This window comes from Venturia canescens, chromosome 11, assembly GCF_019457755.1.
Source record: "Venturia canescens isolate UGA chromosome 11, ASM1945775v1, whole genome shotgun sequence".
NCBI lineage: Eukaryota > Metazoa > Arthropoda > Insecta > Hymenoptera > Ichneumonidae > Venturia > Venturia canescens.
Window position 1 is genome coordinate 3,746,882 of NC_057431.1, and position 10,064 is coordinate 3,756,945.

Below are 10,064 nucleotides of genomic sequence, written 5' to 3' on the forward strand. Positions count from 1 at the left end.
TTTGGGTTTGTTTGGGTTTGTTTGGGTTTGTTTGGGTTTGGCGTTTTCGTCTGCTGCACTTTTATTTGGGTTTGGCGTTTTCGTCTGCTGCACTTTTGTTTGGGTTTGTTTGGGTTTAATGTTTGGGTTTGACATTTGCGTCTGCTGCACTTTTGTTTGGGTTTGGCGTTTGGGTTTGTTTGGGTTTGTTTGGGTTTGGCGTTTTCGTCTGCTGCACTTTTGTTTGGGTTTGTTTGGGTTTGGCGTTTGGGTTTGTTTGGGTTTGGCATTTTCGTCTGCTGCACTTTTGTTTGGGTTTAATGTTTGGGTTTGACGTTTTCGTCTGCTGCACTTTTGTTTGGGTTCGTTTGGGTTTGTTTGGGTTTGGCGTTTTCGTCTGCTGCACTTTTGTTTGGGTTTGGTGTTTGGGTTTGCTTGGGTTTGGCGTTTTCGTCTGCTGCACTTTTGTTTGGGTTTGGCGTTTGGGTTTGTTTGGGTTTGGCGTTTTCGTCTGCTGCACTTTTGTTTGGGTTTGGCGTTTGGGTTTGTTTGGGTTTGGCAATTTCGTCTGCTGCACTTTTGTTTGGGTTTGGCGTTTTCGTCTGCTGCATTTTTGTTTGGGTTTAATGTTTGGGTTTGGCGTTATCGTCTGCTGCACTTTTGTTTGGGTTTGGCGTTTGGGTTTGTTTGGGTTTGGCAATTTCGTCTGCTGCACTTTTGTTTGGGTTTGGCGTTTTCGTCTGCTGCACTTTTGTTGGGGTTTGTTTGGGTTTAATGTTTGGGTTTGACATTTTCGTCTGCTGCACTTTTGTTTGGGTTTGGCGTTTGGGTTTGGCGTTTGGGTTTGTTTGGGTTTGTTTGGGTTTGTTTGGGTTTGGCGTTTTCGTCTGCTGCACTTTTGTTTGGGTTTGTTTGGGTTTGGCGTTTGGGTTTGTTTGGGTTTGGCGTTTTCGTCTGCTGCACTTTTGTTTGGGTTTAATGTTTGGGTTTGACATTTTCGTCTGCTGCACTTTTGTTTGGGTTTGCCGTTTGGGTTTGTTTGGGTTTGGCGTTTTCGTCTGCTGCACTTTTGTTTGGGTTTGTTTGGGTTTGTTTGGGTTTAACGTTTTCGTCTGCTGGACTTTTGTTTGGGTTCGGCGTTTGGGTTTGTTTGGGTTTGGCGTTTTCGTCTGCTGCACTTTTGTTTGGGTTTGGCGTTTTCGTCTGCTTGGGTTTGGCGTTTGGGTTTGTTTGGGTTTGGCGTTTTCATCTTCTGCACTTTTGTTTGGGTTTGGCGTTTGGGTTTGTTTGGGTTTGGCGTTTTCGTCTGCTGCACTTTTATTTGGGTTTGGCGTTTTCGTCTGCTGCACTTTTGTTTGGGTTTGTTTGGGTTTAATGTTTGGGTTTGACATTTTCGTCTGCTGCACTTTTGTTTGGGTTTGGCGTTTGGGTTTGTTTGGGTTTGTTTGGGTTTGGCGTTTTCGTCTGCTGCACTTTTGTTTGGGTTTGGCGTTTTCGTCTGCTGCACTTTTGTTTGGGTTTGTTTGGGTTTAATGTTTGGGTTTGACATTTTCGTCTGCTGCACTTTTGTTTGGGTTTGGCGTTTGGGTTTGTTTGGGTTTGGCAATTTCGTCTGCTGCACTTTTGTTTGGGTTTGTTTGTTTGGGTTTGTTTGGGTTTGGTGTTTTCGTCTGCTGCACTTTTGTTTGGGTTTGGCGTTTGGGTTTAATGTTTGGGTTTGGCTTTTTCGTCTGCTGCACTTTTGTTTGGGTTCGTTTGGGTTTAATGTTTGGGTTTGGCGTTTTCGTCTGCTGCACTTTTGTTTGGGTTTGTTTGGGTTTGGCGTTTTCGTCTGCTGAACTTTTGTTTGGGTTTGGCGTTTTCGTCTGCTGCACTTTCGTTTGGGTTTGTTTGGGTTTGTTTGGGTTTAACGTTTTCGTCTGCTGGACTTTTGTTTGGGTTCGGCGTTTGGGTTTGTTTGGGTTTGGCGTTTTCGTCTGCTGCACTTTTGTTTGGGTTTGGCGTTTTCGTCTGCTTGGGTTTGGCGTTTGGGTTTGTTTGGGTTTGGCGTTTTCATCTTCTGCACTTTTGTTTGGGTTTGGCGTTTGGGTTTGTTTGGGTTTGGCGTTTTCGTCTGCTGCACTTTTATTTGGGTTTGGCGTTTTCGTCTGCTGCACTTTTGTTTGGGTTTGTTTGGGTTTAATGTTTGGGTTTGACATTTTCGTCTGCTGCACTTTTGTTTGGGTTTGGCGTTTGGGTTTGTTTGGGTTTGTTTGGGTTTGGCGTTTTCGTCTGCTGCACTTTTGTTTGGGTTTGGCGTTTTCGTCTGCTGCACTTTTGTTTGGGTTTGTTTGGGTTTAATGTTTGGGTTTGACATTTTCGTCTGCTGCACTTTTGTTTGGGTTTGGCGTTTGGGTTTGTTTGGGTTTGGCAATTTCGTCTGCTGCACTTTTGTTTGGGTTTGTTTGTTTGGGTTTGTTTGGGTTTGGTGTTTTCGTCTGCTGCACTTTTGTTTGGGTTTGGCGTTTGGGTTTAATGTTTGGGTTTGGCTTTTTCGTCTGCTGCACTTTTGTTTGGGTTCGTTTGGGTTTAATGTTTGGGTTTGGCGTTTTCGTCTGCTGCACTTTTGTTTGGGTTTGTTTGGGTTTGGCGTTTTCGTCTGCTGAACTTTTGTTTGGGTTTGGCGTTTTCGTCTGCTGCACTTTCGTTTGGGTTTGTTTGGGTTTGTTTGGGTTTGGCGTTTTCGTCTGCTGCACTTTTGTTTGGGTTTGGCGTTTTCGTCTGCTGCATTTTTGTTTGGGTTTGTTTGGGTTTGTTTGGGTTTGTTTGGGTTTGGCGTTTTCGTCTGCTGCACTTTTGTTTGGGTTTGGCGTTTGGGTTTGGCTTTTTCGTCTGCTGCACTTTTGTTTGGGTTCGTTTGGGTTTAATGTTTGGGTTTGGCGTTTTCGTCTGCTGCACTTTTGTTTGGGTTTGTTTGGGTTTGGCGTTTTCGTCTGCTGAACTTTTGTTTGGGTTTGGCGTTTTCGTCTGCTGCACTTTCGTTTGGGTTTGTTTGGGTTTGTTTGGGTTTGGCGTTTTCGTCTGCTGCACTTTTGTTTGGGTTTGGCGTTTTCGTCTGCTGCATTTTTGTTTGGGTTTGTTTGGGTTTGTTTGGGTTTGTTTGGGTTTGGCGTTTTCGTCTGCTGCACTTTTGTTTGGGTTTGGCGTTTGGGTTTGTTTGGGTTTGGCGTTTTCGTCTGCTGCACTTTTGTTTGGGTTTGGCGTTTGGGTTTGTTTGGGTTTGGCAATTTCGTCTGCTGCACTTTTGTTTGGGTTTGGCGTTTGGGTTTGTTTGGGTTTGGCAATTTCGTCTGCTGCACTTTTGTTTGGGTTTGGCGTTTTCGTCTGCTGCATTTTTGTTTGGGTTTGTTTGGGTTTGTTTGGGTTTGGTGTTTTCGTCTGCTGCACTTTTGTTTGGGTTTGTTTGGGTTTAGCGTTTTCGTCTGCTGCACTTTTGTTTGGGTTTGTTTGGGTTTGGCGTTTTCGTCTGCTGCACTTTTGTTTGGGTTTGGCGTTTTCGTCTGCTGCACTTTTGTTTGGGTTTGGCGTTTGGGTTTGTTTGGGTTTGGCAATTTCGCCTGCTGCACTTTTGTTTGGGTTTGTTTGTTTGGGTTTGTTTGGGTTTGGTGTTTTCGTCTGCTGCACTTTTGTTTGGGTTTGGCGTTTGGGTTTAATGTTTGGGTTTGGCTTTTTCGTCTGCTGCACTTTTGTTTGGGTTTGTTTGGGTTTAATGTTTGGGTTTGGCGTTTTCGTCTGCTGCACTTTTGTTTGGGTTTGTTTGGGTTTGGCGTTTTCGTCTGCTGAACTTTTGTTTGGGTTTGTTTGGGTTTGGCGTTTTCGTCTGCTGCACTTTTGTTTGGGTTTGTTTGGGTTTGGCGTTTTCGTCTACTGCACTCTTTTTTGGGTTTGTTTGGGTTTGGCGTTTTCGTCTGCTGCACTTTTGTTTGGGTTTGGTGTTTCTTCCGTTGAGATTCGAGCACTTTGAAAAAATTTCGATTTTCGGAGACTTTAAAAAAATTCCGAGATTCGAGGACTTTGAAAAAATTTCGAGGTTCAGGGACTTTGAAAATTTTCGAAATTTTCTCTCATAATGGGTCAGAAACGCGTTTCATTCGATTCTGAATCGAATGAGACACACGTGGGGAGACCAAAAAAAAAAATTTTTTTAAAGGGAGCGTGGGACTTAGAAAAAAAACTCATGAACGGACCGCGGCGACGGGTCGAGATCGTGCTTGCACTCGATACGACATGGAAGCAACAGCTGTTATTTCGCTGTCCTTGTCGCTCGCATTGGGCTGGCAGAAATCAATAGTTGAAATATTTATCGCTAGGCGCGCTAGTGTCGATTCGTGGCTAGTTCAGACTTTTCCACCGTGAGGCGCTACCCTCGATTTTGAGTTGGTCACGTGAGCTCGATGACTCTTAAACGCGTATATACTCGTGTATTATGCACGAGGACCCCTGTAGGCTTATTAATTCATCCTATTGCACTTCTTAATCCATTGCTTATTATTTCGAAATATATAATCGTTTCGTTTACGAGAGCAGCAGAGTTTTATTTATACTTTTTATTACACCTCTATAATAAATAAAATGAGCGCTAGCATCGCGATATGGATAAAGGCGAGCGACGATGATAACGAGCGAATGGCTTTTTGGTTTTGTACACAAATAAAATTTTTTGTTTTATTCCAGTGATAAAACGATATTACATCTTTGATGGTGAACAATCTTTCTGGGGAATGGGCCGGGTCATCTTGTTCCCGCAAAAACGGGGCAATATTAGCCTCTTATAAATACTAATGAAAAGTAAATTCTTCATCGCACGCGCAGGGCGATGAAAATATTATAATAAAACTATTTGGCTATTTGGTCGTGTGTCGAGCCCAGGCGGTTCTTCGTACCTGCTGGGACATGAGATCATTCCGAAAAGGTAAACGGGCGCTCGTCGTTCTCGAAGGCGGTGGTCCGCAACTCGTTAAAACTGTTTTAACGTGATTTTTACAGCTCGAATTGGGACGTTGTCGTTGGGTTTGAATAACTCTTGTTATTATTTCGGTGGATAATGATCCACCGCTGCTGGTGCCGTTTACCGTTCGTCCCTGAGACGACGTTTCGAGGCTTCGTGGTGGAGCTTCCAAATTCATTGGTCTTTGGGTGGCACTTTCTATTCCGCCGTCGCTTTTCTTACCCGGGGATTCCTGATTTTCCGAAGCTCCCCGCTGCGAACAACTCTTCGCCAAGGATTCCCACCGCGTCGTCGCTCCCCCCCCCCCCCCCTGCTCCTTCATCGCCGTCATCTTGGCCGTCGGCGCTGCACGGCAATAATGGTCTGATAAAACCAGGAGCCAACGAATCAGTCGCCGCTGGCGGCAGCAGCAGCAATTCGTCGCTTTCGCTTGGATCAAAACTCGGGATTTTGTCAGACAAAATCGGAGAATAAGAGGCGTAACCAGGACCGTTGGCTCGAGAAACTCTCAAAGACAAGACCGGCGGCGGAGTTTGGGCGTTGACGAAATTCTGCAATTATTTTGATCGTAGTATGATTGCTGGTATAACTCGTACGCTTTTTATTCGCTCACGTTTTTCGCGCGCAGCGAATCGGGTCAATCGGAGCATTATTTTTATCGAGACCGAATAGACAATCAACTTACGAATGGTTTATTATTATTCACGCCAAGTGGGCGTAAAAAAGTCGTAGGGCATACGGTGGTAGCGTAAGGGGAGTAAGGAGTATCGTAGGGCGATCTTTGCTGCTGATGAGGGCTTATATTGTCAAGTCGATCGCTCGAGCAATTGATTCTGGAAATGCAACTGATCGCTCGAGTTGTTGAGCCCGTGGACATCCATCCCCGGCCCCGGATAAAAAGACTCGCGGAGATACGACGACGAGGGGCGAGCCAAAGCCGGTGCTGGCTCCAATTCCCAGGGCGAACTTTGTCCAGGATTCGGCTGGCAATGAGAGAGAGAGAGAGAGAGAGAGAGAGAGAGAGAGAGAGAGAGAGAGAGAGAGAGAGAGAGAGAGAGAGAGACAAAACATTCGAGATTACATAGCAGACTCTTCTTTCTCCCTCTTCCCTTTTCTTTTGGCTGCCGCCGCGCACACAATTACCACAAGATCGTCCGTACAATTATTTCACAGCATTCTCACACATTGCACACCATCATAAGACACACGGAACATCAAAATAAAGCAGCAGCAGCTTCCGATCTGACCAAGTTGGGTTACGCGTCAAATAATTAGGAGAAATGGCAGTTTAGTTCGGCGAAGCAGCAAATTCGCGTTGCTTCCTCTATTTATTATTCTTTATTATTTCTCCAAACATTTGCGACGATGAATTACTACAAACTAGTTAGTATCAGAGGTATAAAAATCAAGTACAAAAAATAATCTAGAGGTCGAGCCAAAGTCAATTTGTTTTTTGTTTTTTGTGATGCGTCACATTTTTTGAGATAAGTATCACTGCGTCATACGGTAGATGGTTACCTGGCCGAGACTCGACAAATCGGGAATCGTCGGCGTTTGCGGCGACGTCGCACTTCCAGTTGCACCAGACACTTGAGCTTGACCAGTCGTCGTCGTCGTCTGGCTATACCGCGCTCTTGTTCGCGCAAATGGCTAACCAACGAACCTATGTGCTCCAATAAATTCAGAAATACCAATTTTACCTGCTAACTATACAGAGGTCTCCATGAGTACTCCTCTGTATACGTTGTCTGTACGTATACAGTCGTCCAACACTCGTCGCCCTCGTCGCCACCCGCCCGGCTGTAACGCTCCGAGCGGGAATTATAGTAACTATTATTTCGAATGATTTAGTTTTGGGTGGGTTCGATTGATAAGGAGTTGAAACTCGCCTTGCGAATTTCTCTTCAATAACTCAAGACAAAGATTTAAATGTTTGATGAATATATTGACGAAAATATGGATCTTGACTCTTCGGCTGACAACAATGTTCTCTCTTAATTCTATTCCGTTCGACTTTTTGTCTCACAAATCTTTTGATTCTCACGCGCAGACTCGGTACGCTCCGCTCATACGCGGACCAATCACGTTGTTCTTCATTCTCCCACTCATTCGAATTCTGGGGTCTCGCGACCCACGCTTCGGTTTCACACGCTCGCCTCGCAACCACACAATGCCCTTATTATTCTAGGTCCTTAGCATAAGAGTGACGAAGGATATGTCCTAGCCTAATGTTTATAAGATGAAAGTGGGTAAAAGTATCGTATTGGAATACTAGAACTATTTATATAAGAAATCAAAGAAAGCCTTATTCCGATACATTTCAACGTATGGAGATTATTATAATGTAAACTATAAGAATGAGTTAGTCAATACGTTCATATTTCTTATCGACTAGCGATTATTGTTTATGCTATACTTATATATTAGTCACCCAAGTCCGTCACGTTCCTCTCATTTGTTAATATTTCAATGATCAAATTATCAAATCCGTATGAAATGCTAAAGTACGAAATTCGCAAATTCGCGGTTCTTAGCGCAGAAATCAGCGCACTCTGGTGACGAATTACGCATTCGTCACACGGCGCGGCTAGTGGCGCCGCGGCGTCTCTGTCTCTCTCTTCTCTCTCTCTCTCTTTATGCCCTCATGCACAATCGGACAAGTTCACGAAGGTGTTTACTTCCACCTTCAAAATTCTAACGGAAAGAGATAAAAATACGAATAATTGGACCTTATTCTCAGCTGTTTGATATCGAAAAATTGAAAATCTACATATTATATTATTATATCTGCTTATATATATATCGCTTGTTCGCCGCCGGTGGCCGCCGCCGGCATCCTCGGACCGGCTTTTTTTTTCGACACGAGCCAGTAACGTGTCAACAATGATTGAAACGCTTGTCAAGTCGTCGTTCCCCTAATATAAAATCGCGTTGTTGAAACTACGATTCCTTTCGAAAATTGAAAACAAAAATTCAAATTCCCCTTTCGTTTTTTACTCAACCACAAACGCGCGCTTACGAAATGCTTGGAGTAAAAAAAAACAAACGTAAAGACGCGAATAATGAACGAGAAAAAATCGAGGACACGACACAAAGTGATGAGGGAAAAAACAATCGAGTCAACGATGATGAACCAGTCAAACAACCGTAAGTCGCTCCAGTGAAAAGATGTCATTTTATATACCATGCAATGAGATTAAGTATAAAATTATTTTTTAATATAAAAAAAGTTGAGGCATTTTTTTAAAATGAATATTTACAGAAAATACGGGCCTATCTTGACATTTCCATATCAAAAAGTTTGGTCCCGAAGCGTTCTCATACTCTGTGTCCTCGCTGTGGTCTGGTACAACAGCAAGCGTGGCAAAGAAATTTTTTTGGCAAAGCAAAAAGAAGTTCTGGTCGATAGAGCGCAACGTGTCGAATGCGCCCCCGAATATAAAACCGAACTGGATAAATTTCCTGGCTGTGTTCCGGAGCGATGCGGACGCGTTGTCAATGACAAATTAGTCTCATCTACGGAGACCGACGTTTTGCTCAAAATTGCAGCAGCCGGCATGAACCTGGGCGGCTCGGACGGAGGGGCAAGCATTTTGGATCTCCATAGCGGAGCTCTTAGCAAAGGCACCGGCTTTATCAATATTTATAATCATCCACGGGCAAACAAAATATTCAGTAACGCAGATTTTGCTATTTACAAGTATGAAACTTTGAGAAACAAAAAATTTTAACTCATGTTTTACATTAAATCCGGGCACACGCATTTTGAGCATCTCCAAATATTTGGATTTCAACAAAAGAAAAGAGAAATTATTTCCGTGCTTTCTTCTGTTCCCATTGTCATTTGTTTTCTCACTCCTTCGGCCATACGCTCATCGCACATGAATAAACTATACTTTCAGAGTTGTAAAAACAAAAATACACCATGCCGTCGCTCATCATTTTGGAGTCGATGCGAATAATATTTATCTAACGAAACCAACATTTTTCTCAAGGATGACGAACGCTCCTGCAAAAACGGTTCACGACGAATATTGGTTGCCGCACGTTGATAAGGTATTTTCAAAAATTCGATACCAATTGTCCAACTCGATCGACGGTATGCAATTATTCGTGTTACAGGTGACTTATCAACATTTCCATTACACCTCGTTATTGTATTTAAATGATCACGGTAGAGATTTCGAGGGTGGTCGTTTAATTTTTATAGACGACAATAACGTAACGACATCGATTGAACCACGCAAAGGTGAAATTAAATAAAACCTTTGATCAATTTTTCCATCATCTTTCAATTTGAAGAAGAGATTGAATTTTCAACGAGGAACAATCGTCTTTCCTTGTGTTCTCAGGTCGAGTTACAATGTTCACGTCCGGTGCAGAAAATCTTCACGCGGTCGAGCGTGTCACCTCCGGGACGCGTTACGCATTAACAGTTTCCTTCACCTGCGATCCGATCGCCGCGATATCGGACCCCAAATTGGATACATCGAAATCCTAATTTTTTCAAAACTCAATCCTATACAGACATATGAATATTCTAGAACGAAACAGTATTTTACTTCCTTTTACCGTAATATCGTTGATGGTCTTTGATCCTTAATTATCACACACACAAATCATCCCACCTGGGTAATGTTGTCACATGGGGTAAATTTAACTCTGTGTGACCAATGGTTAAGAATCATTTTTTTCCCTTCAAACTCCAAACAAGACCGCTAAAACTTTTCATTTTTTCTTAGAAACTTTGTATTCTTGATCAAAGTGATATGGACTGTTTTTTTCTTCGCATTCTTAAGTATATCGGTATATAACAAAATATACATACGACGAAAGTATAATAATAAGAATATCGATTACGTTTTAACATTTTTATTCGCATTCAAGCCGTTGTGTTTTCGAACAATTGAGAAATACGTTGAGCGTCCAGAAGAAATAGCAAGTATTGCCAATATAAAGAATTATATCCAAGAGAGAAGCATATACTTGTTGTTGGTGAATAAAAAAATCAATTAGTAAACAATATCAACCGTATCTGCTTGAGTAATCGTTTTTCATCGGTTATATAATTTTTCTGGGCTTTGCACAGGAATTTTCA

At 42.9% G+C, this 10,064-nt stretch overlaps 2 protein-coding genes across 5 annotated transcripts; one reads left to right on the forward strand and one right to left on the reverse strand.

The window, feature by feature from the left end:
* Window positions 1-4,532: 4,532 nt before the first annotated feature.
* On the reverse strand, window positions 4,533-6,725 carry LOC122418232 (uncharacterized). 3 transcript variants are annotated; one of them, XM_043432340.1, is made up of 3 exons: window positions 6,485-6,725; window positions 5,652-5,949; window positions 4,533-5,517 (listed from the first exon to the last, which is right to left on the reverse strand). In XM_043432340.1, exons 2-3 carry the CDS (start codon window positions 5,841-5,843, stop codon window positions 5,185-5,187), a joined length of 525 nt encoding a protein of 174 aa, XP_043288275.1. In that variant the 5' UTR covers window positions 5,844-5,949; window positions 6,485-6,725; the 3' UTR covers window positions 4,533-5,184. The 3 variants fall into 3 exon arrangements, with proteins under 3 accessions (XP_043288275.1, XP_043288276.1, XP_043288277.1); XM_043432341.1 differs by lacking the exon at window positions 6,485-6,725 and adding an exon at window positions 6,030-6,122 and having other exon boundaries at window positions 5,652-5,987; XM_043432342.1 differs by lacking the exon at window positions 6,485-6,725 and adding an exon at window positions 6,030-6,086 and having other exon boundaries at window positions 5,652-5,983.
* An 874-nt stretch (window positions 6,726-7,599) lies between these two features.
* On the forward strand, window positions 7,600-9,991 carry LOC122418086 (2-oxoglutarate and iron-dependent oxygenase domain-containing protein 3-like). Of its 2 annotated transcripts, none has more exons than XM_043432117.1 (5): window positions 7,600-8,113; window positions 8,229-8,666; window positions 8,962-9,022; window positions 9,089-9,215; window positions 9,319-9,991. In XM_043432117.1, exons 1-5 carry the CDS (start codon window positions 7,989-7,991, stop codon window positions 9,465-9,467), a joined length of 900 nt encoding a protein of 299 aa, XP_043288052.1. In that variant the 5' UTR covers window positions 7,600-7,988; the 3' UTR covers window positions 9,468-9,991. The 2 variants fall into 2 exon arrangements, with proteins under 2 accessions (XP_043288052.1, XP_043288051.1); XM_043432116.1 differs by having other exon boundaries at window positions 7,604-8,113; window positions 8,869-9,022.
* The last annotated feature ends 73 nt before the right edge of the window (window positions 9,992-10,064 follow it).

What these genes read in the sequence shown, in the direction of transcription:
- LOC122418232 (XM_043432340.1), bottom strand. Translation starts at nt 5,843, where the DNA reads ATGTCCACGGGCTCAACAACTCGAGCGATCAGTTGCATTTCCAGAATC. An exon ending in TGAATAATAATAAACCATTC is followed by an intron (nt 5,518 to 5,651) that starts GTAAGTTGATTG and finishes AAATAATTGCAG; the next exon opens with AATTTCGTCAACGCCCAAAC.
- LOC122418086 (XM_043432116.1), top strand. Translation starts at nt 7,989, where the DNA reads ATGCTTGGAGTAAAAAAAAACAAACGTAAAGACGCGAATAATGAACGA. An exon ending in GATGAACCAGTCAAACAACC is followed by an intron (nt 8,114 to 8,228) that starts GTAAGTCGCTCC and finishes GAATATTTACAG; the next exon opens with AAAATACGGGCCTATCTTGA. An exon ending in ATCGATTGAACCACGCAAAG is followed by an intron (nt 9,216 to 9,318) that starts GTGAAATTAAAT and finishes TTGTGTTCTCAG; the next exon opens with GTCGAGTTACAATGTTCACG.